General features: G+C 37.3%; 1 protein-coding gene across 4 annotated transcripts; it reads right to left on the bottom strand.

The window, feature by feature from the left end:
- Nucleotides 1–26,686, bottom strand: LOC131529722 (uncharacterized). 4 transcript variants are annotated; one of them, XM_058759579.1, is made up of 8 exons: nt 23,136–26,686; nt 6,226–6,540; nt 5,786–6,124; nt 5,291–5,614; nt 4,691–5,020; nt 1,392–1,562; nt 1,247–1,272; nt 1–644 (listed from the first exon to the last, which is right to left on the bottom strand). In XM_058759579.1, exons 1-8 carry the CDS (start codon nt 23,179–23,181, stop codon nt 603–605), a joined length of 1,593 nt encoding a protein of 530 aa, XP_058615562.1. In that variant the 5' UTR covers nt 23,182–26,686; the 3' UTR covers nt 1–602. The 4 variants fall into 4 exon arrangements, with proteins under 4 accessions (XP_058615562.1, XP_058615560.1, XP_058615561.1 ...); XM_058759577.1 differs by lacking the exon at nt 23,136–26,686 and adding an exon at nt 17,704–17,957; XM_058759578.1 differs by lacking the exon at nt 23,136–26,686 and adding an exon at nt 17,704–17,957 and having other exon boundaries at nt 5,786–6,118.

The following is a 26,686-nucleotide window of genomic DNA, read 5'->3' as shown; positions in this document are numbered from 1 at the left end:
TTTTTTTTCAGTAATTTAGCAAGATATTTTAAAAGGTTTACTGTATGGTTAAAATAAGCTACGTGTATAAAAAAATCACTTGATTTTTTATTTGTATTTTTTCCCTTTTAACAGTGGAAGCAACTACTCCTTTTAGTCATGAAGATAATCGGAATTGTAAAAGGTTAGGGTTGTTTGCTGCTTTTTGCGCATGTAAAATTAATTAATTAATCCCCGGAAAACAAATGTTAGTATTTTTAACGGTCACAGACACTTCTAATTTAGTTGTAATTTTAAAAAATCTTGTCGGTTAACGGTTAATAATCGGTTAACGAGCGTCGGTTGTCGGTTAGGAAAAATAACCGAAATGAACATCCCTGATAGGCTACTTTTTATTTATTATTTAGGTTACTTAAATATAATGAATTACAGCAAATGTGTTTGAATTTAATCAGTTGAAGTTGGTGTCGGGGTGAAATTTCACTGGTTTTGGTGCTGAATACTGAAATCTTGGTATCATGACACTATAGGTGTTACAAGATTTCTTTCAATGAAAGTCTAAAAAATAATGTTACTGTGATGTCTCATTAGCATCCTTAGTTTCAGTCTGATTAAGAAACGATTCATTGGCAGGAGTCATCAACAGGGTCTTCAGTGCCATTCATCTTTAAGAAAACAGATTCACAGAAGGTAAAAGAAATGAGTTACACAAACACAAAAATAATGATTGCTGTTGAATGTTTCTCTTCACGTTGATTAAAATTAACTATTCAGGAAGAATTTGGATATTACTGTAAAATGGCTGACAAAAAAAGTGACTTATTGTGCCTAATATTGCAGTTCAAAATCTGTATTCATCTTTCCCAAACAACCTGCACAATTGGCAGCTATTAATAGAGTAGTATACACAGCTGTTATACATTCCTAAAAAAGTTGTATTTTTTTTTCATATTATTCATCATTTACATTATTTAGGGATTGATTTCTATTATTCAACTAAGTTTTGCTACTGTAGTAGCAAAAACATTAATGTTAAACTGTGATCCTAGACATAGGTTTCAACAGCTAATGGTAAATATAAAAATATTATTATCATTAATTACAAAACATATTCAACACTGTTCTTGAATATAGAATAATAAAATAGAGTACTACTTTCAAGTAGAGTCAGTTAATAATGTCTCTATGCAGTGAATTCTGAATCAAACCACATAAAAACATTTCCCAGCTCACAGATCAGGCAGATTCAGTTCATTTAGTATCTTACCTGATTACTGAAGTGCAGCATGATGTCTGTTTAAACAATAAAAAACGTTACTTGGGTTAATTATAATAAAATGACAAACTAAAGATTTTCGCACAATAAATCTAAATTTTTTTATCTTTTTAAATCATCTGTATGTAATACTCACCACGTTGTCCTGCTTGACATTTGCGATAGTAAACCACACCAGCAATAATGAGCAGTAAAACAACAGCTCCACCAACACATACCATTCCTGCTACAGCGGCTAGAGGCAGACCTGATTCTGAACCAGCCAGGTCCGTAGCTGGGGTATGGGGTATGGGCCCTGTTTGAAATTCTGTAAATAGCACAAACAAACAAAGGTACAAATTAAACAATGCTTTTTTCAGGTTTGTCTTCACTGCGTAAATGAAATATAGATGTTAAAGTTTGTGGCGTCAATTAACCGAAAGCAAGAAGATGCAAAAGAGAAGTCGCAGTGCGTGAGTACTCAATTGTGAAATTGTTTTGCGTCTTCTTAATGCTTTAAAACTGCTTGAATGTTCAAATTCGCAAAGCTTAAAAACATGAAAATGATCAACTTTTGTGATGACACGCAGCAGTGACCCGGTCAGGCAGTCCATCAACTGTCCCAAGCGTCTTTCATGCTGACCCTGGGCAGATGTTTGAAATCGCTGGGGGCCCCAACAGTCAGGGCCCCTAGAATTGTAACCACCTTCCTGCCCACTAGCAACAGCCCTGGAAATAGCTAAAGACAGACAGCAGTACTGGGGAAAGTTATTTTCAAAAGTAATGCATTACAATATTATGTTACACCCTAAAAAGTTACATAGTTCACTTATTTAATTGCATTAGTTAATTTTTCTTAATTAATGTGTTACGTTACTTTCGTGTTACTTTTCTCATCTGGGCTTGCTTGTATTGTTTTTAATATAAAAGCGTTCTATTTTTTGGCAAATGTAAAAGCTCTTTCACACCAAAAAGTGAAATGAATAAGCCTCAGGCTGAAGGAAATGTAAATTCATGTCTGGACAGTAGAGGGCGCAGCTCTACTACCATTCTGCTGTGTCTACACCGGACATAAGCTGTTCATAATAGACGCAACAAAACGACCATTGCAAATCCATTTGATCTTAATGTTAGAAGTAGCACGAGTGCTTGGAATACATCAGAAATAGAATGGGACATCAGTTTACTGTTGGGGATTTGTCGTGTGACTTCGAGTCGTGCTGCGCCACATCAGTTGTAGACAGAATTATTGATTATAATTTGGTTCTATTGTCTTTAGAAGTGTCGCTCACTTCCGGTGTAACAATAATTGTATCTGATATTTAGGCCTACACTATTTCATGTTTACACATTTTCGAAGAACCGCAGCTAAAACATCATCATAGCACTGTGAGCTCAGCACAAATAAACTAATTTTAAGCATTTTTCATGTTAATAACATTAGTATTGTTAACAGGATGTTTGTTGTGACCAGGGCCATCGCTAGGGGGAAGAAAGGTGGTGACGATTATTGAGGCCCCGGCTTTCAGGGGAACACTGCACAATGAATATAATATATAATTATAAAGAATATAATCATTTCAGCATTTGAGGGGGAAAAAGTCAAATGGTGACAGAAAACGTGTTCACTGTAAGTCGATTTCAATCTTACCTTTACAGTCCGAAAAGTCCATTCAGGAAAATCACTTGAAAGCAGTCAGCAATATATAATATGAGAATGCACAACACTAAAAAAATTACGTAACAGGTTGCATGCTGCGTTCGTCCAATCAGTGACACTGATGCCACAAATATGCAAATAACAATGTTAACCCTCAGCAAATTATGAGCAGTATGAAAGATGAAACAAGGTCACCCAAGATTCTGTTTACACAGGGTTAAGAGTGACTCAGGGTTTATTATTTCGAGTGTGAAAGGCCAAGTCCACTTTGTCAAACAGACTACAATGAAAACATTTACTTGCTTGCACTGATGTCAAAAGTATTCACATTCATTACTCAGGTAGAAGTATACATACTAGGGTTTAAAAAGACTTCTGTAGAAGTTGAAGTATCAACTCAAGCTTTTTACTCAAGTAAAAGTGTAAAAGTACTGGTTTCAAAACTACTTAAAGTATAAAAGTAAAAGTAATGTAAGGGAAAAAATGCCATTAAGGATAAAAGCTTAGGCCGCGCCACAGGGGCCTATTGGGTGTTATAATGTTGTATTAAAATGTTAATGTTGAAAAATTTGGGTTGTACTAGGCTACCTGTTTCAGCCGCATATATGCCCATTAAAAATGAACGCATTTTAGTACAATGCAAATACATTAAAGAACCATATATGTGTACTACTGAGCATTAACATGTTTCATGGAGCGGAAGATATGATGACTAGTTGCCTATAAGTATTGTAATGGTGCAAAAAGTCAAACTTCAGAGGCATGTCATCATTAACCTTTATTGGAATGTAAATGTACACCCAAGCTTAGCTGCAGGAATCTGTGAGGGCAACGGACAAAAAAATGTCTGTACCCAGGGCAGGCTTAGTAACAATTACCCTTGTATGGTTGTCTATATACAGGGGTGCACATACATTTTTCAGCCTGGTTCTCATATGAGAACCTGGAGATTTGGTTTGGTCCTCACACAGGCCATGGCATGTAGTGTGACCCATAAACTATAACTATAAAAACATTAATTAATAATAGTGATAATAATATTATTGCACTTCATTTTTTGTTTATATATATATATATATATATATATATATATATATATATATATATATATATATATATATAAATTAACTAACTAAAAAATAAACTAAATAATCAAGTGTGATAATACAAATGCAATTATTTCATAGTAAACCTAAAAATAAAATGTTAATATTTTTTATTATTATCATTATTTTTATTTTTATTTTAAATTTCATCATTTTCAAACGTAAAATCAGCGAGCTTTTATTTTGGCGGGTTGCCGGCAAGTAAGTATTATGCGCTTCCGGGTTTAGCGCTGCTGATGGAATTGCGTCAGTGTATGAAATGTCACAGACAGTTTTGCTTTGAAAACGGCAGCAGGTAGCCTAGATTATGCTTTCAGTTTGGATAGAAATCTTATACAGTACAGTTTGTCGATCTAAAATGGTCAACCATGTCGATGCATAAAAGCGCTGTCAAAACTTATTTACGCAGCGCATTTTTAATTTTGGTCGCGCATGCGGACCACTTATGTGCACCCCTATATACAATAAACATTAGTGCTGTCAAAATTAATGATTAATCCAAGTGATTAATAAACTCAATCCTGATACCGTCCTGGTTTGTACTATGCTCATTCTATAGCTAATGGCAACAATGTCACATTTATCTATTTGTACTTGTACTTCGTTACTTGACACCTCTGCTTGCTTGATTAAAAAACTGTTTTCTAAAACTGCTCAAGGGAAATAAATAAATAGCCAAATGATACTCACTAGGTAGAGTGACATTAAAGCTCTTTACGATGCTGATTCTGCTGCTGCTGATCTGTAGTTTATAAACTCCAGCGTTTGTTTTTGTGATGTTCATGATGGTCAGAGATCCAGTCTGATGATCCAGCTTCAGTCTGTCTCTGAATCTCTTATTACATTGATCATCTGTACAGATCTTACTCTGATCTCCAGTGATTTCAGCGATGCGAGAGTCATTAAAATACCACGTCATCACTTTATTTGGGTTTTTTATTTCTCCAGTGTATAAAGTGACAGATTCTCCCCCCTCCTCTGACTTTCTCTTCATTTCATCTCGTTCAGCAGCAGAAATATCTGAAACACAAACCAACAATTGAAACAAAAACCAATAGCAAACAGACTCCACAGCATGAAAGAACTGTGAATCTGAAAGTGATTTTCTGGTCTTTCTTCACTTTCAGTCTGAAAAGCACATTTGACCACAATGTATGCTTATGAACATATTTTGTATACTATTTTTTTTTTTACATCAAATCCTCTGCAATTTGAATCACTGAACACAATGATCTGATTTAAATTTAAAAAACGTGCTATAGTAAATATATAGTAAATATAACGGCTCACCACAGACAGTAACACTGAACGTCTCGTGACTGATGCTGCTGCCGCTGATGACTTGATTATGATAAAGTCCAGAGTCTGTGGTTCTGGTGTCTCTGATGGTCAGAGATCCAGTCTGATGATCCAGTTTCAGTCTGTCTCTGAATCTCTCATCACTATGTTTACACTGAACATCTGTACAGATAAAACTGAGATCTCCAGTGGTTTGAGCGATGCGGATGTCATTAATATACCATCTAATCTCTTCTTGTTGGTTTGTTTCAACATCAGTGTGTAGAGTGACTGAATCTCCCTCCATCACTGTCACTCTTTCTGCATCAGTATAACCTGAAGAAATAAACACAATTATCAGCAAAAGAAAATTATAAAATGGGAAAATTCTGTGAAAATGTCCCTTTGCACAGATCATGAAGATTGATAGTATAGTGAAATAAGTGCAAGACAGTTCTCAGATCACGTACTGGATCAAACACCCACGAGATCAAATATTATACTCACCAGTGACATCAACACTAAAGCTCTTTAAGATGCTGAATCTGATGGTGGTTATCAGTAGATAATAGAGTCCAGAGTCTGTGGTTCTGGTGTTTGTGATGGTCAGAGATCCAGTCATATGATTCAGCTTCAGTCTGCCTCTGAATCTGACATCAGCATATAAACACTGAACATCTGTACAAATAAAACTAAGATCTCCGTTGATTTCAGCGATGCGAATGTCATTAAAAATCCATTTCATCAAATAATTTGTGGTTCTCACTACACCAGGATCTAAAATGACAGAGTCTCCCTCCATCACTGACTTTGTCTTCATTTTATCTTGTTCAGGAGCATCTGAAACTAAAAAAAATCAACAGCTGCTGGAGGATCTTTTGCTGAAAACAACAAAAAAACTACACAACATGAGAGAACTGTTACAGATAAGGAACGTAATGACTCACAATAGACAGAAACACTGAAGAGCTGAAGAAGACTGTCGCTGCTGCTGTTGATCTGTAGTTTATAGAGTCCAGAGTCTGTGGTGCTGATGTTAGTGATGGTCAGAGATCCAGTCATATAATTCACCTTCAGTCGGTTTCTGAATATCTTTGCACCATTATTACACTGAACATCTGTACTGTTCTTACTCTGATCTCCAGTGATGTCAGCAATGCAAAAGTCATTAAAATACCATCTAATTTCTTCTTGTTGGATTGTTTCAATATCAGTGTATAGAGTGACTGAATCTCCCTCTAACACAGACACTGGCACTATATCTGTATCAAAAAATGAAAAAGAAATAAGCAATTAATTATAAGTCATCAAATAAATTGAGGAGAGAGATGGGGAACAACCTAACACTTTTTGGCTTTAATTTCACAAACATGTCTAGTACAAATATGCAGTTTTGTTTCATTAATACACTGTATAAACTGCTAAATAACAAATTACATATTAAAACTCTCAGATTTGTTTCATCTTTAAAAAAAAAAATGAAAAATGGAAACTTACTATGATATTTACTTTTGATATGGTTAAATGTTCTGTGATATCTTCCAAAAATCTTCAAATTTTGGCACATTTGTTCTATATATAGGCTAGTGTGGATATGGCATCTAGTTAAAAGGATACACAATGTTTCGTCATACTATAAAGTACACCTTTGTATCTTGTAGGTACTCCCTTGTGAAAAAACAAGTGTGCTTGAAGGGTTAATCCACCCCAAAATGAAAATTTTGTCATTAATCACTTACCCCCATGTAGTTCCAAACCTGTAAAAGCTTTGTTCGTCTTCGGAACACAATCTAAGATATTTTTGATACATTCTGACAGCTGTCTGACCCTCCCATAGACAGCAATGTAATTAACACGACGTTCAGAAACACAGCAAGGAGATCTGTTAAATAATTCATGTGACATCAGGGGTTCAACCGTAATTTTACGAAGCTACGAGAATACTTTTTGTATGCACAGAAAACAAAACCCGCCACGCAGATGTGTTGTTTTCATTCAAATCAAAGTGTCAACGACATAAACAGCGTATCCACATTGCGCATCTGACACAGAACAGCATACGCTCCAAAATGGCGCTATTGGGTGACACGGAGACAATGAATTGTTGAATAAACTTGTTATTTTTGTTTTCTTTGCATACAAAAAGTATTCTCGCAGCTTCGTAAAATTATGGTTGAACCATAATTTTCAACTGATAAAAATTATTTTGTGGTGAAGTAAATATTACAGAAAAACAAATGTAATTTCTACATTAAATAATTTAGTTCAGGCAAGAATTTAAATAAAAGAGTAAATTCAATATTAGTACTCAATTTAAGCTTATAGAATTTAAAGTTTGAACTTATAAGTATATTTTACTTGGAATTGTTTGTCATTTTTACAAATATAATGAAGTAAATATTAACGTCATGATACCATTGTTCCCATCATGCACTTGGGCATGTATAATTAATAAGGTAATTATTTTTTGCTGTTTTCGAGATGTATTTACACTGTTCTGTGGTCGCTTTTGTTGTTAGGTTAAGTAACTTGCTGTTTTGTGACATCTGGAGTTCATTTTTTACTCAAAATGACCCATTCATACTCAAACACTATTCACTGATTGTCACCGTCATTGTGTATCATGTGCCAAGTATTCAGATCTCTGTGTTCAATCAGTTAAGAACTATATAGAGTCAACATATTACATTAAAAAGAATAATGAGCAGTCTACTTGCTTACATACGTGCTTGTAACTTAACCATGTGCATTATAGGCTTTGTTTTTTTTTTTTGTTTTTTTTTCAGTGCTATGTTGTTTGAGTAAAGTTTACAAACCGTGACTGAGTGAAATGTACTTGAGTGTTGTAGATTAACTTAAAATAATTAAGTAGAAATTAATCAAACTCTACCTGGCCACGTTAAATTTACTTATTTCCTTTACTAATTTTAGATAACTTAGTTAAGTGGATTTTACTTAATTCCGTATTTAAATTTTACTTGAAAAATATGCGTGCAAAAACTTGCTAAATAAAAATTAAGTCAATTTAACTTCTTATTTTTTTTCAGTGCTGATGTCACATGGATTATTTTACCGATATCCTTGCTACGTTTCTGGACGTTGATTGTGTTAATTACATTGCTGTCTATGGGAGGGTCAGAGAGCTATCAGAATGCATCAAAAATAAAGCATTTGTAAATAAATAAAATAATTTGTGTTCCGAAGACAAACAAAGCTTTTACAGGTTTGGAACGACATGGGGGTAAATGATTAATGACAAAATTGTTATTTTGGGGTGGAGTAACCCTTTAATTGTATTAAAAGTGTACTTTTTGTGCACTTCAAATCTTAAAAAAGTATAATTTTTTAAAAAGTGCACTTGCAGATAATATAATATAATTTAAATTAAAGGCCACTTACATGTATTTAAAGAAAGTACACTTTAATGACAGTAGGTCGTAACGTACTTAAGTGCACTTTTAAAAATGCACTTTATAATAATGTCTAATTAAGTATTGCTTAAACATACATTTTACATAATTATGATTTTTTTTTTGTGTTTTAAACAGTCAGAGACAGACTGATACACTTATTTTGATATATTTATAAATATTTTAGTATATTGTAAAACATGTAAAATAATTTATTTCAACTTAAGTGTGTTCTTCAAAATTACATTTGTTAATGTATTTTAAATGTATTTAGTCTATAATATATACTATGTGCATTAATGCACTTGAAATGTATTTTTCTTCTAAACTTCAATACAGTTTCTTATACAGTATACTCCAATAAAATGTATTGTTGAAATTTTCATCACCAGCTCCTGCGCTATGAACTCTATGAAGTTTAATTTTCTACATACAGTGTCATATGAGAGTACTGTATTTGCATGTAATAGTACTGTACTGTACATCTGTGTGCAGAATACTTTCAATATCATGATGTCTAAGTTGCTTAAACAAACATTTAATTGCATTAATTGCAAGCAAAACAACAAACAAATCCAAACAAATTTTTTTTTTTTGCATTTTGCAAAATAATTTGCTTTCAAATACATTTGATTTTAATTAGACTAGGCTACGCTGCACTGTAAAAAAAAAAAAAAAGACTGACTTTTAGTTAGGTGAATGAGTTATGAATGAGTTTAACCATAGTCTTTGGCCTAACTATGAATTAGATCAACTTGGAAAATGGAAACAGAAATGGAAAGCTTGAAAAATAGCATGTAACCACGAACAAAGTATCTATTTTGTTTAATGTTCATGCGCCAAAAATATTACGCCATAATGGCGTACTACTTCAGTAGAGTTTGCACTGTGCACCGTGTTTCTGTAATCGCAATGTGTGAGGGAACTTTGCTGATCAAATAAGAAGAGAACAAAGGAGCGCCACATTTGGATGATTACAGATGAGACTCACTACAGATAATGAATCACCTAAGTATATCTTGATACAAGCTTTCTTTATTCTTGATTTAGTCTTGCCATTCGTGCGGCTTTCACTGTAACCGTTTCATCGTTGCAGTATGTACTTGGGAGGTGAATTAATCGTGTCCTATAATTTATCTGTGACTGCATTCTTATCTCGGAATGTGATTGCGTGTGTAGAAATACAATATTTTATTTTAACTAAACGATTTAAAATTCAAATTAACGTTACTGAACAAAATTCTAAGATCCAGTCTTGTAATATTTAATGTATATAATCGATATTATAACCACCAGTAATATTCAATATATCAGCCACCTCTAGAAATAATGTTGTTGTTTTTTTTGCATTTGAAGAGCGAAATGTTTCGTTACTGCTTGTGTTTGTAAGATGTAATATTTTTGTACTTATTTTGAGTTATTCATTCATTTATCGGGATCAGTAAAAATGTGTTACTGGAGATACAGTGTGGAACGCAGAACAGTACTGAAGAGGTGATGTTAGAAGTTTTTAATGAATTGTTGCCCAGTCAGCTTACCCTGATCACACATTACAAGCTAAAAGTGCCTGCACTGTAAAATGCTTTGAATATGTTCTATTTGCTAGTAATATATTCCCACCTGTGCATTTACAGATCCCCCTCTAATCATCATATATTTTACAGGTAACAAACCAAAGGAAGAGGACATCAGCTTTGTCAGTCGTGGTAAATACAGGAACATTCTTCATGAAGATGTGCGAGAGAAGCTAGCAAGGCAAGTTGAGAAAAAAATGAAGGTAGCTTTCTTCATTTTCATGGATTTTGGGATATTTATCTATATTTGGGTAATTGATAAAGTTATGTTTTATTCCCTGTAAAGTAGGAATAAAAAATGTTTGTAAAAATGTCATCTATTTTTAAAGCCCAGTGTCAGTGAAGATGGTGTGATCAGGAAATCTGGTGTTTGTAGGAAATCTGAAGGAACATCTCCCAGCATTCTACTACGATGTTGCCCTGATCTAAGATGGCGCCGCACATGGCAGCTACAGTGCTTAGCTCTTCAGTGTTTGTACTGTTTTTGTTAGTTGTTCCTGATTATTGCTTCTCAAACACGATCAGTTTTACCAGGGATGAACTGCTGAACATTCGCCAGAACACACCACAAAATCTTTTCCCGGATTTCGATTATTCAGACATTTTGCTGGACATTGTAATTAGCGGAGCAGCGGTGCTGTTGTGTTCAGACTCTTCAGGAGACACAGACGGGGGAAGCAACCCGGCGCGCTCGTGAAGCTCAGACAGCGCGGATTAAGAACGGGCGTTGCCTAGCAACCATCTAGCGAATCTCCGCTCTCTACCCAACAAAATGGACGAACTTCTTCTGCTCTCCCGGACAAATAAGTATTTCTCAAACTCTGCTGCTCTGTGTTTCACGGAAACCTGGCTGAATGATGCCATTCCAGACAGTGTGTTACATCTGCCGGGCTTTCAGCTGTTTAGAGCAGACCGCGATGCAGAATCAACGGAGAAATCGCGCAGATCTAACAGTGTTAAAGAAGATGTGCTGTTCCGATCTGGAAATGCTTTTCATTAACCGTAAACCTTTCTACTCCATGCGGGAGTTCTGCTCATTCATTCTCGCGAGTGTCTACATTCCACCGCAAGCGCACGTGAGCTCAGCTTTACAGAAACTAGATCAAATCACAAACACAGAACAACAACACCCAGACTCTGTTTTAATCGTTCTCGGTGACTTTAATAAAGCACATCTCTCCCATGAACTGCCAAAATACAGACAGCATGTTACATGTCCCACCAGAGACAGTAATATATTAGATCACTGTTACACAGCAATGAAGGATGCATATCACTCTGTCCCACGGGCAGCTTTAGGACTCTCTGATCACTGTTTGGTTCATCTTATTCCGACCTACAGGCAGAAACTGAAATCAGCTAAACCTGCATTAAGAACTGTTAAAGATGGACTAATAAAACAGAGCGGGTTTTACAAGCCTGTTTCCACCTTACTGATTGGAGTGTTTTTGTGGCTGCTGCAAACGATCTGGACAAGCTCACAGAGACTGTAACATCTTATATCAGTTTCTGTAAGGATATGTGCATTCCCACCAGGACTAATCTAACTTATAACAACGACAAATCGTGGTTCACTGCAAAACTCAGATAGCTCCGTCAGGCCAAAGAAGATGCTTACAGGAAGGGGGACAAAGTCTTGTATAAACAGGCCAAATACACACTGGAAAAGGAGATCAGAGTGGCAAAGAGGAATTATTATGGAAAGCTAAGGAACAAATTCTCCTCTAGTGATTCTGCTTCAGTGTGGAAAGGTCTGAAAGAGATCACCAATCAATCAACTGGAGAATCAACTGGCAGATGATCTCAATGACTTCTACTGCAGGTTTGAAAAAACACCATTCACACTTCCTGCAACCCCCTCCTGCACTGCAGATCAGTGAAGATGACGTACGCTAGGTCTTCAGAAAGAACAAGAGAAGGAAGGCACTAGGCCCAGACAGTGTGACACCAGTCTGTCTGAAATCCTGTGCTGACCAGCTGGCCCCGATCTTCACACAGATCTTCAACAGATCACTGGAGCTGTGCTGTGCTGTGAACATTTTGCTCTATGCACGCAAGAAGTCATTTAGACAGTTGCAACGATTTTTTTTCTACACACACATATTGGTTTTACGCAGTCAATCCGTTTTGCAGTTCTTGATAAGGTTGTTTTCACTTGCAAAACGCTGTGCACAGGCTTGCAATACTTTTGGCTGTATTTGGGCGAAACAAGAGTGCCAAAAGTGTAAGCGCGGAAAAATGAAAGTCAGAAGAATACAGATCATATTTATTTTGCCTTAGCATGAAGTTGCAGTTTCACAAAACATGATATACACTTAGAAAAAACAGTTAAAGGCTGCAAATCTTTTTTTCTTACGCTTGAAATGCAATTTGCACTTTTACAACTCTTTTCTTGCGAATGCAAAATTAATTTACGCTTGCTATCTTATGTACACTTTCACAAATCTTACCCTGCGCATGCAAATCTTTTTGACGTCATTTTACCTTCATAGTTTTGATCGTTCTGAAATGCCTGAGCAAAGTCTGTCATCAAAGTATGTCTGCATAATTGTCTTACATGACTGTGTTCCCAATCAGCAGGCCTCCTCCTCCGAAAGCATTAACCGCATTTTGTTTCGTCTGCTCGCTCTGAGGCACAAGTAATTTATCTTATATGAAAATTATTATACTCAGTGGCTTCTCCTACTTTTCTTAGTGATATTTAGTGCCAGTTTATCAGGAAGTGACGAATTTGGAAACGGTGTTTTATTTGTAAATGTTTTATGTGATATTCCAGTTTTGCGCATAAGTTAAATTTGCATCTTTGGATGGAGCTATTGACAAACAACAGATTTTTTTTTTTTTTTGTCAAACTTGCATTCGCTAATGCTGGAGTAAGATTTTAGAATAAACTTTTCGGTCCTTTTTATGCAAGCATCCTTACATTGGTTACCTGTTAGATACCGGATTGATTTTAAGGCCTTAGTAATAATTTTCAAAATTTTAAATGGTCTCGCACCTTTGTATTTGTCAGATCTGGTTAATTTGCATAAACCTGTGAAAAACTTGCGATCTGCTGACAAACAATTGCTCCAGGTACCGCGGTCCCGACTTAAGCGAAAAGGGGATCGGGCCTTTTCGATTGCCGGTCCTCGTCTATGGAATAATCTACCTCTAGACATTCGGGTTGCCCCCTCAGTGTCCGCTTTTAAAACGGGTTTGAAGAAGCATTTTTATGTTATGGTGTTTGAATCCGACTTAGGAGAGACGTAATGTATGTTTCTTTTTAAGATGTTTGTCATTGTTACGTGTTTGGTTTTGCTGGAATGCTTTGTACAGCACTTTGGGCTGCTCCAAAGGCAGTAGAAATGTGCTATATAAGAAAATAAACTAAACTAAACTAAACTTTAATGTTGGTGCTAGTAAAGGTTTGAGAATTTATGGCCTGGTTTCACAGACAGGACTTAGACTAAGCCAGGATTAGGCCATAATTAAATTAGGACATTTAAGTAATTTTTATTAACATGCCTCAGAACAAAACATTACTGGTGTGCATCTTGAGATAAAACAAAGGTACTGATATTTTTAAAGATCAGTCAGTGCAAGTTTATTTAATTTGAAACAGCTCAGAATTACATTTTAGTCTGGGGCTGGTCTTAAGCTTTGTCTGTGAAACCGGGGTACAAGTAACACAGTTTGGTAATGTTTTACAATAAGGTCTCTTTTTTTGTATATGGAATGATCATTTTCTTGAATTCTTTTTGTATTAAGTGTGTGTGTGTGTGTCTCCGCTTTTGTGACAAATGAGGACATAAATTTGTATAATGACAAGGGTATGACATAGGTATTACAAGGAGAAGGTGACGTTTCAGGACATTACCCCATGTCCCCACTTTTCAAAATGCCCTATTTAGGTATAGGGCAATAGCACATACAGTTTGTACAGTATAAAAACCATTATGCCTATGGGATGTCCCCACTTTTCACAAAAACAAACGTGTGTGTGTGTGTGTTTGTTTGTGTGTTAGTAATCCTATATGTTATGGGGACCAAATGACTCCATAATGATAGTAATACCAGTAAATTTTGACCTCGTGGACATTTTTCGGTCTCCAATGAAAAAAGAATACAGAATGATGTTTTCTGTGATGGCGAGGTTAGGTACTTTTGTATATAAGGGACAAAATGGTTTTGCATTGTTCTCTTGACTCTTTCTAATAAGTGAGTTAAAGTGTTGCAACTGTGTATAGTGTTGGTTTTTCTTGTGCATCAGCAAAAAGCGTTTTTGTGTATTTGTTTTAGAGATTGGTTTGTCAATAAATGTAGAGGGTTTTCCATTTTGTGTTTGTGTTGACTGTAACTAGGTAATTAAGGTAATTTAATTTAATTTTTTTAAATGAAATTTTAAATATACTAAATTACAACTTCATTGCCACAGATATTACATTGAAGTATATTTTAGTTCACATTAATTGCTTTTTCAGAACTACATATTTACCATATTTCAAAGTACATATAAAATATACTAAAGTCCCACTTAAAAATATCACTCAAAAATTCAACTAATTGCATTTAATGTCATTTTAAACTGTAATATATTTTAAATCAATTACAAAAACACTGCTCAAAGAATTAAAGGAACACTTTTTAATCAGAGTATGGCATCAAGTCAATTAAACTCCTGGGATATTGATCTGGGCTGCGTTTCTCGATAACGATTGATCTTAGCGCTTAATAATAAATGAAATAAAAAACTAAATATACATAAAAACAAAATGAAAGTCACATTGAAGAGAAGTAAAATTTAGGTGCAATTTGCTGGTTGGCCAGCAGGTGACCTCATAACTCTGTCTCCTTACGATGCACTTAGGGATTTACGATTACTCCAGAGCACTCGTAGATCTACGAAGATTTTCAAGTACTACTTAAGTTACGATGGTTTTGGGAAACGGTCCGCAAATCTAAGATGATTCGTGCGATCGTTTCTACGATCAACTTAAGCTTACGATGCTTTTGGGAAACGCAGCCCTGGTCATTTAAGTAGCAGAGGGGGTTAATCAGTTTCAGCTGCTTTGGTGTTAATGAAATTGACAACAGGTGCATTACATGGGTAACAATGAGACGACCCCAGCTGTTTTTCACTAGTTTTGCATTTGGCTAGTGTCAGTGTCACTACTGGTAGCATGAGGCGATACCTGGACCCTACAGAGGTTGCACAAGCAGTCCAACTCCTCCAGAATGGCAAATCAATACATGCCATTGCCAGAAGGTTTGCTGTGTCTCCCAGTACAGTCTCAAGAGCATAGAGGAGATTCCAGGAGACAGGCAATTACTCTAGGAGAGCTGGACAGGGCCTTAACCCATCAGCAGGACCGGTATCTGCTCCTTTGTGCAAGGAAGAACAGGGTGAGCACTGCCAGAGCCCTACAAAATGACCTCCAGCAGGACACTGGTGTGAATGTCTCTGACCAAACAATCAGAAACAGACTTCATGAGGGTGGCCTAAGAGCCCATCGTCCTCTAGTGGGCCCTGTGCTCACTGCCTGGCACCCTGGAGCTTGACTGGCATTTGCCATTGAGCACCAGAATTGGCAGGTCCGCACTAGCTGCGTTTCCACTGTCGGGCCAAAAGCGGGCGTGCTAGTGCGTGCCAGGGCCAGTTGCGTTTCCACTGTCACTTCCGGGGCTTGATCGTGCCTCGTCGGTGCTTCCTTGGGGCCAATGGCCGGGTTTGGGCCAAAGCGGGCCAACTGGGGCTAGAGGAGTGGTTATGAACAGAGGCGGAGTTTCTCTGCATCTGGAGAGCGTGAGCGCCGCGGATCATTTCATAAAATTAACAGCTATAACACCAGCATTAAAGACTTTCAAAATAATTGTAGCTCAAAACTCACTTTCAGACAGCAATGAGTGTTTGAAATAACTTCTGTTTGAGATCCGATGTGGATTATGATCACCATACAAGGCAGAAATATTTATAAGCGCTGCAAAAGATTATGGACGCTAGCCATTAACGTTACCATAGTAAACATGGTAAATACGAGCGCTTGAAGAAATCAGACGTCAGCTTCTCATTCTCTATAACAATCGTGTATTTATTTAATAACATATGTTATCTGTCATAAGTCTCGTCTCGAGACTTTAGCTCCGCATTTGACATAGCATAAAATATAATATTGTTTTTGTTCGGGAGCTCCCTCTGCTACTCAGGTCGTATTGTTGATGGCAAAAATATAGAAATGATCATTCTTTAAATGTGATGTATACTGTGACTACAAATAAACAGAAACAGACTTGACTGAATAAGTAGGGTATGTGTCCTCTTTCTTTTGTGAAATAACGGTTCATACCGCTTTATTTCTGTGACTAATTTTCAATGCTGATAAATTAATTCATTATGTTCACTGTATCACTTATTATTGTAAAACATCAATGCTTTTGGATTTAAATCTTTAACAAAGCATTCAAATAAAGGGCCACTTTTATAATGTTCATTTTGTGATCACGCTAGTTCCAGTGACTTAATTCTTATTAGTTTTCTGATAACTTCTCTATGTTGGTGAAATGATGGGGTTGTGTGACGTTCCCGAGAGGCATGTAAAGGGCGGGTTTTAGTGAAGCACAGTGGAGCTTCTGACCCGACGGTGGAAACGCATCATGAATTTGGGCTCGTTGCTACAGGTCCGAGGCTATTAGCCCCACCTGGCCCCTTTAAAGCACTGGCTCGCACTGGCCCAACAGTAGAAAAGCGGCTACTGACGCCCTGTGCTTTTCACAGATGAGAGCAGGTTCACCCTGAGCACATGTGACAGACGTGAAAGGGTCTGGAGAAGCCTTGGAGAATGTTATGCTGCCTGTAACATCATTCAGCATGACCGGTTTGGTGGTGGGTCAGTGATGGTCTGAAGAGGCATATCCATGGAGGGACACACAGACTTCTACAGGCTAGACAATGACACCCTGACTGCCATTAAAGGTGCTAACTATAGCCCACTAGCGTAGCCAGAATTGTTTAAGTGGGTGGGCCTACATAAAACTGGGTGGGCCAGGTGTGTATCTGAAAACTGCATGTCAAATTGCCAACAAAAAATACAGCACCAAGGTTCATTATACAGCACTTCTAAAGCATGCATTAACAGTAATTTATGTTAATATTCATTTTAAAATTTACTAATAGGACATTATTAAAATTAAAAGTTGTATCTGTTAACATTTGCCTGGTTAACACGGTAACAAATGTATTGCTAATGTTAGTTAATGCATTAACTAACGTTAACTAAAGGAAGTTTATTAAAAAGCATTACCTCAGTGTGAAACAACAGGGCTTCTCTGATAATTTCATAATCAAAAGTCTCTGTCAGTTCACGCGCATCGAAATTATGCAGTTTGTTGTGGCGACCAGGATCTAGCACAAAGTGTTTCTTTCCACAAAGGACGCATCTGTTTAGTGGATCAAACACTGTACCTGTGCTAATATGATGCTTCAAACACGCTTGGTTCAGAAGTTTCCAATCGATAAATCCAGCACCCTCAGGTGATCTGTCGGGTTTCATTTGTAGATGGTCCGGATTTATTGCTAATACATTTACTTTTTAAAAGAATTGATCTGATTTATGTTTGCTTAACTAGGCTATTTTCAAATTTAACTTCACAAACGCGCGCATTTTACAATTATATCCTTACTGTACGTCGTAAACATAACATGGACGGGACTAACAGAAATGGACGAATCGTCATTTTGACAAGCGTATGATGCACCTATAGGAAGAGGGGAAATTAAGAAACGACCTGTAATTGACCATGAAAACAAGCGTTTAATATTGATAATTAATAAAGTTACAGTGAAATAAGACGTTTATTAGTATCGTTTAATAAATTACATCCATTTGGAAAATTACAAACTTCTCATTTGGTGGGCCACAGATGAAAGTGGGTGGGCCCGGGCCCAACCAGGCCCACCCATAGCTACGCGACTCCTATAGCCTGATAGCGAACGTCCCACCCTCCCTGCAATCGCCGTCTAAAGCCACGCCCCCTGCACGCATATACACTCACAGACCAGTATACCAGAGACAATAGGTGCGTTCGACGTGAAGCGGCGCTGTGCAGAATGATCAGTGTATGACATCAAAGTACCGCGAGAGCGATTCGAAACCAAAAGGATCCGTCGGCTCTCTTATCGCTCTCGCAGTACTTTGATGTCATACACGGATCATTCTGCAAGTCGAACACACCTAACATTACTACAATAGGCTACATCAGCGGTTCCCAATTCCAGTCCTCGCCCCCACTCCCTGCTCTGCACATTTCATATGTATCTCTTATCATGTGCGACGTTTGTTCTATTCGACCGTAAGTGCCCTGCGAAGTGGACATCCCCGGATATTCTGCCATGATTCCAGTTCCAAGCGAGCGTATGTGACATAAATTTAAACAGTATTTATTTACACATGTATATTATGTCACATTTCACACTTCTCTAGCAGTGGTGTAGTGGAGGGTATACGCAGGTATACGGCGTATACCCACTTCTTTATCAGTCGGCATTCCGTATACCCACTTCTAAATCCCCTCTGATGCGCATCATTCAGTAGTGTCCTGCACTAGCCAAATCATGACAGTCCAGCATATGAGTAACTAATCCAATCGCATGTGAATAAATGCAAATATTCTCTAAAAACATCCAGTAAAGACGTATACACTCTCATGCAGTGTATGTTTCATTTATACTCGAAGCAGGATGGCGCTCTCGCACAGAAAGTCCGAAACGGCCTCATAGAAGTAACTTACGAGTCACGACGTAAGTAAGAATCCAGCTATCGCTGTAGCCAAAGCTATCTCTACTGTAGCTAAGCTGAATAAATAGAAACGTGAAGACAGTAAACGCATGATTGCGACAGTATGGTTTATGTGTGTTTTTCAAGTCATCTCCAGGTAATAAAAAAGCATCTGATTCTGAATAATGCTGTGCTAAGTAGGCTAATTGATAGCATTTATTACACTTGCCAATAGATACTAGGCTATAAAATATATTCTGCTTTATTCTGTGATAAAAATGGGGGGAAATGTAGTATATAGGCTAAACAAATCATAAAATTGTCATTAGGAAAATACAGGAAAAATATTATAAATTATTGCTTATTGTCCAGCTGTGTATTTGATTTCTCAGCCAAGAAATCTGTCCCCCTCACTTCTGTCAAAATCAATTTTTTTTTGTTTGTTTCAAATAGAGATCACAATTCTCCCACAATTCTGAACAGACAACTAAACAAAATAGCATGCAATTTACTAGAGGTTCTGACAAAATGTCAGTTGCTGCAGTTAATTATTTATTGCAAAATCTGCACCTCTTCTGTGGATAATATTATTTTTTATAATGATCCTTACTCAAGCAGCAGAAGATTGTGAAAATATTACTGGCCCATTTTGGAGTGAGCTAAATATGCAAGACCAGTTTTACATGTCACTGTTTATGACACAGGTCGTTCATCCTTTGCGGGGCCGTGTAAAAAAAAAAAAAAAAATTGGGGCATGAATTAAGAGTATACCCGCTTCTCTAGGCACCACTACACCACTGTTCTCTAGTAAGTTTCGTCTGTGCATGAAGACGCTGCGCAGCGCAAATCCGTGAATGAATGTTCCGAAGTGGTAAAAGTACTACAATACCAGGAAGGGAGAATTCCCGGTGGGCAGCTCTGCCCCGCTCATAAATTGGGCCGGCAGACTCGCCTGCTTTTTTATTTATTTATTTTTTTACATACACAGAATAACTTCTATGTGTTTAAGTTACTGTGTGGCTTATGACTAAGCTAATATCACTATATTTGAATTTAACATTAAAATGTGACGTTTTCTGTTGTCAGAGCGCGCGCTCTCGCTCTCTCTATCTCCAACTACACAAGCGCGTGTCCCAGGTCGTTGCCATGGAGACAAACCGAAACCATTAATGCTGTGGTGTGAGTTAGCGAGGGTGCGCTAATCGCGGGAAGAATAAAATGGATAGTAAAAAAAAGCCAGGTTAAAAAAAAAAAGAAAGGCATTGGAGGATGACACGGCCAAATGTGCCAAACTGACAAATATTTTTTCAAGAAGACAAACGAGCACACGTGAACTGGCGACTCAAGGTACACTCAACATTTACAGTTATGCATTTGGCAAACGCTTTTATCCAAACTGACTTAACGTTACATTGAAGGATTTTTTTTTATTCGGTTTAGTATTTAGTTTTATTCAGTTTTTTCTATTGATTGTATGTTTCAATTAAATGTAAGTGATTTTAGCCTGTTCTTTCTTTCTTTCGAGATGCTTACTGATTTTCCATTTAGTTATTGATGACTGCTTGGCAGCTTTCAATTTTGAATTGAACTTTTTTTTTTTTTTTTTTTTTAAATAATGTAGTTGTATGTTTTGTTGCAGAAATGTTTCATATAATTTATTTCATTATTTTATTTATTACATTGACGTGGATATAAAAAAACAATAGTGCAAAAAGTATTACTGCACTACTTTATTTTCATTTGAATGCAAACCATTTTTTCATAATGTAACAGCTGGACTACTTGTTGCAATGTGATTTGTTATTGATATTTATGGCCATATTTACATTATTCGTATTTTTTATTGAAACATGTCGAAAATAAATATAACAGGATAGTAAGAACAGATCTGTCACTTCATTTATCCAGATTCCACCACGGTGGGAGGGGATTGGATGGGGATAGCTGGTGGGCTGGTCTTGAGCATTACACTCCCGGGCTGAAAATTGATCCCACTCCGGCCCTGCCTTGGACCCATTGTCAGACCCTACGCTGGTGCAGTGGGTCCTGGGTTCCTCCTGGTGTATGACAATGCACGGCCTCATGTGGCGAGAGTATGCAGGCAGTTCCTGGAAGATGAAGGAACTGATACCATTGAATCAGTTACCACGCTTGCCTGACCTAAATCCAGGACATTATGTTTCCATCCACCTGACGCCACCAGGTTGCACCTCAGACTGTCCAGGAGCTCAGTGATGCCCTGGTCCAGATCCGGGAGGAAATACCCCAGGACACCATCCATCATTTCATTAGGAGCATGACCGGACGTTGCAAGCACGTGGGGGCCATACAAACTACTGAGTACCATTTTGAGTTGCTGCAATTAAATTTCAGATTTTTGGGGTGTCTTTGAATTCAGTCCTCTGTAGGTTGATACTCTTAATTTCCATCAAATGATGTGGCATCCTTTCATTTCTAACACATTACCCAGTCCACATCAGTATAGATATCCAGCATGATATTTTTCCCCATTGAGATCTGATGTGTTTTCAAAGAGTTCTTTTAATTTTTTTGAACGGTGTAATATGCATTTAATTGGGAGAAAACATTACATTTAATTCACACTTAAGTGTATTGTTAACTGACATTAACGTATATTTTAGTTCACATTAATTGCTTGTCAGTACATACTTTAACCATATTTTAAAGACACTAGAAGCAATTATGAAAGCACATATAAAGATGTACTAAAGTCCCACTTATGTGGATTAAAAAAAAATAAAAATAAAAATCACTCAAAAGTTAAACTTATTGCATTTAATATAACTTTAAAATGTGATACATTTGGAATTAATTACAAATACAATGTATTAAAGTGGCGAAAACGTTACATTTAATTTGCACTTAAGTGTGTTCTTTTAAAGTATATTATTTCCGCAATAAGTACACTTTTTAAAAGTATACTTAAGTGCATTTCTTTTTCACAAGCGCTAATATGTAGCCTTTAGGTGGTGATAGTATACCTTTTAAGGTACCAATATCGACCCTTTATATAGGTGTCCCTTTTGTAACCGCCCCTGTAGCTTTTGTACCTCCCCCCCCCCAAGTCTGAAACCAAGTCTGAAACCAAGTCTGAAATCGCCCTTAAATAAGGCACTATTTAAGGGGAACAGCCAATTATAGTGGTGTCCGAAACCATAGTAGAAGTTATCGAGAGCATTCATTCAATCACATAATCTACCGCAATAAGAAGTGTACAACCCATACACTCAACGAATTCCCGCGTCTCGCCAGAAGAAGGCGCCCGCAGCTGAATCATCCATCCATCTTCTAAACCGCTTGTCCGACAGCCCGAAATATAATGCAGGTATACAAATATCCTTTTGATTGATTATTTATTTATTATTTATTTAGTTTAAGCGAGGTTCCATGACAGAGTTCAAGATCAATCATTTCATTGCTACTGGAGGTGAATGAGGGCGGCGAGGCGATTTCGAATCTAGCACAAGTTTATAACAATTAGCCCCGCGTTAAATGAGTCGCACATGAACTCGAACACACTGTTTCAGCAGAGCCCAGCCCAGCTACGACTCCCATTTCAAATCATGCCGCGCCACAGAACGACCCACAGTTTAAATTGCATTATATTGGTCACAAACGTTACGTTTTTAACGTAAACAAAATAAATAAATAAAAAATGCTATTTTTTATTTATTTCTGGAAGATTGTGTATTGTGCATTTTCCAGCAGAACGTCTCACTGTAGCATACAATCCGTATGCTTAATATAGAGAGCCATAACTTTCCGTCGGTGATAAGCTGTTTTGGACTACCGTCTTGAACTGAACGCGACGCGTCCGGTGTGCAATACTTGGCACCGCGCTGCGCTTCTCGTCCGGTGTGCGTCTGCTTAGGTTGTGCCCCGCTCTCCCCTACAATAGCAAGTGCTGTGAAATATTGCGATTGAACCTTACGTTCGTTTTTTATCGTTTACCAGAAGAGAAATAGTAACAAGTACATTAATGGTCGAGCAAAATAATAAATTAATTTCTTCAGAATATAAAGAAAGTTAATATGCAAAAACTCGCCCGTTCTCTTTTATAGTTGACCGGAAAAGAGACAGTAACGTGTAAATGTCTTACCATGCCCACGAACACACAAAACGAGAAAAATAAAGACTAGCTTCATTTTCCAGTTTTTGCAAAAAGATGATGCAGATTCAGTGAAGTAAAAACGCCCTGTCCCTCTGTTTCACTAATAAGTGAAAGTAATAATCTGGGAGGCTCAGTGCCAACTGTAGGGCGATGACGTAGTTAAGTGTTGCACATTCTTTATTCTGCAAATGCTTATATTTGAAGAGCTCCAATGCAAAAGCCTCTAAAAGCCATCTTGGTCAAAAATGAGATAACGATGCTGAGAGAATGCTCTCCACACATAGTATATGTTCAGCAAGTAGGCTACTTTCACTTCAAATGCGCTAAATCCCAGCTTCAACCCAGTCAGAATTAGGCTACCTATACTTGCATAGAAACCTATACATAGTAGCCAGAAATACTAATTTTAAAGAAAAACATCAGACGTGCTTAGAGGTTTTTGCATCTAAACTCTTTGTTTGTAAAATACTGTGTAAATGTTATTTTATGTTGGTATATAACATTGCTTATTTGCAACAATGCATTAGTTTTAGCACAAGATGATCATGGTCAGAATGATCAATGGTCGGCTATATATTTTGACCTGCAAATACCATAAAAATAATTTAAAAAAAATACACCAATCATCCTGTTTAAAAGTTTGCATCCTCGGACTTGTATTGCCTATTGAACACTCACTCAACATACTGAACCAAAAATAACCAGAATGCCAGAACTTTCTTCAGTTAAACAAGGAGAAAACTGAAGTCATTGTATTTGGAAACAAAGATGAAGTTCTCAAGGTGAATGCATACCTTGACTCAAAGTCAGAAATCTTGGGGTGATTCTGGAGACAGACCTTAGTTTTAGTAGTCATGTCAAAGCAGTAACTAAATCAGCATACTATCATCTCAAAAACATTGCAAGAATTAGATGTTTTGTTTCCAGTCAAGACTTAGAGAAACTTGTTCATGCCTTTATCACCAGCAGGGTGGATTATTGTAATGGTCTCCTCACTGGCCTTCCAAAGAAGACCATTAGACAGCTGCAGCTCATCCAGAACACTGCTGCCAGGATTCTGACTAGAACCAGAAAATTTGAGCATATCACACCAGTCCTCATGTCCTTACACTGGCTTCCAGTTACATTTAGGATTGATTTTAAAGTACTTTTACTCGTTTATAAATCTCTAAATGGCCTAGGACCTAACTACATTGGAGATATGCTCACTGAATATAAACCTAACAGACCACTCAGATCATTAGGATCGAGTCAGTTAGAAATACCAAGGGTTTACACAAAACAAGGGGAGTCTGCTTTTAGCTATTATGCCGCCCGCAGTTGGAACCAGCTTCCAGAAGAGATCAGATGTGCTAAAACATTAGCCACATTTAAATCCAGACTCAAAACTCATCTGTTTAGCTGTGCATTTGTTGAATGAGCACTGTGCTACGTCCGAACTGATTGCACTGTATAATCATTTTCTATTAAATCACTTTGTTTTTATTGCTGTGATTATTATTATTTTTAATTCCTTATTATTATTTTTAATGACTATTTCACTTCCTTTTATGTAAAGCACTTTGAATAACCACTGTGTATGAAATGTGCTATATAAATAAACTTGCCTTGCCTTGCCTAGATTAAAAACCTATCTCTTTAACCTGGTGTACACATAACACACTAACACATTTCTATAATTCAAATCTGTTGAAGGATTTTTAGGCTGTATTAATTAGGTCAACTGGAACCAGGAACACTTCCCATAACATCTGATGTACTTGTTACATCGAAAGAATGGCATCTACGCTAATATTACTCCGTTTCTTTCTAAGTCCGAGGTCCAAGTAGCCATCAGATCCAGTCCGTATCCAGATCAGATGGTCACTGCAGTCTCCCGGATACAGTCCGTATCCAGATGAGATGGTAGATCAGCACCTAGAGATGTCCAGACCTCTACAGCCCTGAACGTCAGTGGAGACCAGGACACCTAGATGAGCCCCAGAGACAGATCCCTAGTGAAGACCTCGTCTCCTAGATGGCAATCGGGACAGGACCAGGGGAACCAGATGAGTAATCTGCACAATCTGACTCTGCTGCAGCATGGAACAACCTGCTGGTTCGCCAGAGGGGAATGACACACTATCTCAACACACTATTTCCCTGTTTAATACTGTAAAGCTGCTTTGACATGCATTTTAAAAAGCGCTATATAAAATAATGGTGACTTGACTTGACTTTGATCTACTGTTTGATCTACAGGAATGCATTATAAGGAATGTAAAGAAAGTGAAAGTGAAAGTGAAAGTGACGTGACATGTGGCCAAGTATGGTTACCCATACTCGGAATTTGTGCTCTGCATTTAACCCATCCAAAGTGCACACACACAGCAGTGAACACACCCACACCGTGAACACACACCCGTTGCAGTGGGCAGCCATTTATGCTGCAGCGCCCGGGGAACAGTTGGGGGTTCGGTGCTTTGCTCAAGGGCACCTCAGTCGTGGTAATGAGGGTGGAGAGAGAGATTCACTCCCCCCACCTACAATTCCTGCCGGACCTGAGACCTTTAGGTTATGAGTCCGACTCTCTAACCATTAGCCCACAACTTCCCCATTAATTCGTGACCATATTAGATCTGCAGTGACCATCTGATCTGGATACGGACTGGATCTGGTGGCTACGGTGACCTCGGAATAAGAAATAAACAGACTAATATTATAAGTCGTGACCATATATATATACTTAATATACTTATTAAGTATTATAAATTTAATGATTTGTGATGGATTATCAACTAATTATGCACCTTCCTTGTAGGTGCATTGAGAGAGTATAGTGTTTTTATTAATCTCAAATTGCATACAGCACAAAGTCTGGCAGTTAGGGCAAATTCTCTTAACACTTGTTTGAAATATTTTTTTTCTTGTGCTTGCAGGTTCATTCCGAGAATCAACCCTGGTGGCACACCATTCAGAGTCACAGATCAGATGGAATTCTGGAAAGAGGGTGCAAAGAAAAAGCATCAGCCTGAATCTCCTCATGGTGTTTCTCATCAGAGAGCTTGTCAACTTTGACAAAATTACTGAAATTTAACACAACAACACAAACTAATTTTTACTGTATTTTATTTCGGTGAAGTCTGTTTTGCCATGCTGCAGATACAAAGTCCCCAGGGGACTGTGGTGATGCCCTTTTTCAGCTAGCACATTCTAGAGATGAAGATTTGTAATTTGTATTTTTAAAAAGAACATGTTCAACAATTAAAAAGAATATTATAAAGACAAATGCTAATGACTTATTATGATCTTTGTGGGGTTGGGGTTGTAAAATAATATGGTATACAGTGTCCTCCTCCGAAAAACGACCCCATAGGTCGTTTGTGCAAGCAGCGAATTACGACCTATTATTACGTTTTGAAATCAAGCGCCCTCTAGCAGCCTTAGAAATTACGAGTCTCGTTTGTCTGGTGTGTCGTCATCAAATGACCTTTGACTGTCGTTACCACCGTTACTAATTAAAAAATGAGGAGTGACCCAACAGTTCACCGTAGGTCGTT

The sequence above is a fragment of the Onychostoma macrolepis genome, chromosome 22 (assembly GCF_012432095.1).
Source record: "Onychostoma macrolepis isolate SWU-2019 chromosome 22, ASM1243209v1, whole genome shotgun sequence".
NCBI lineage: Eukaryota > Metazoa > Chordata > Actinopteri > Cypriniformes > Cyprinidae > Onychostoma > Onychostoma macrolepis.
This window is presented reverse-complemented; position numbering and strand designations above follow the sequence as displayed.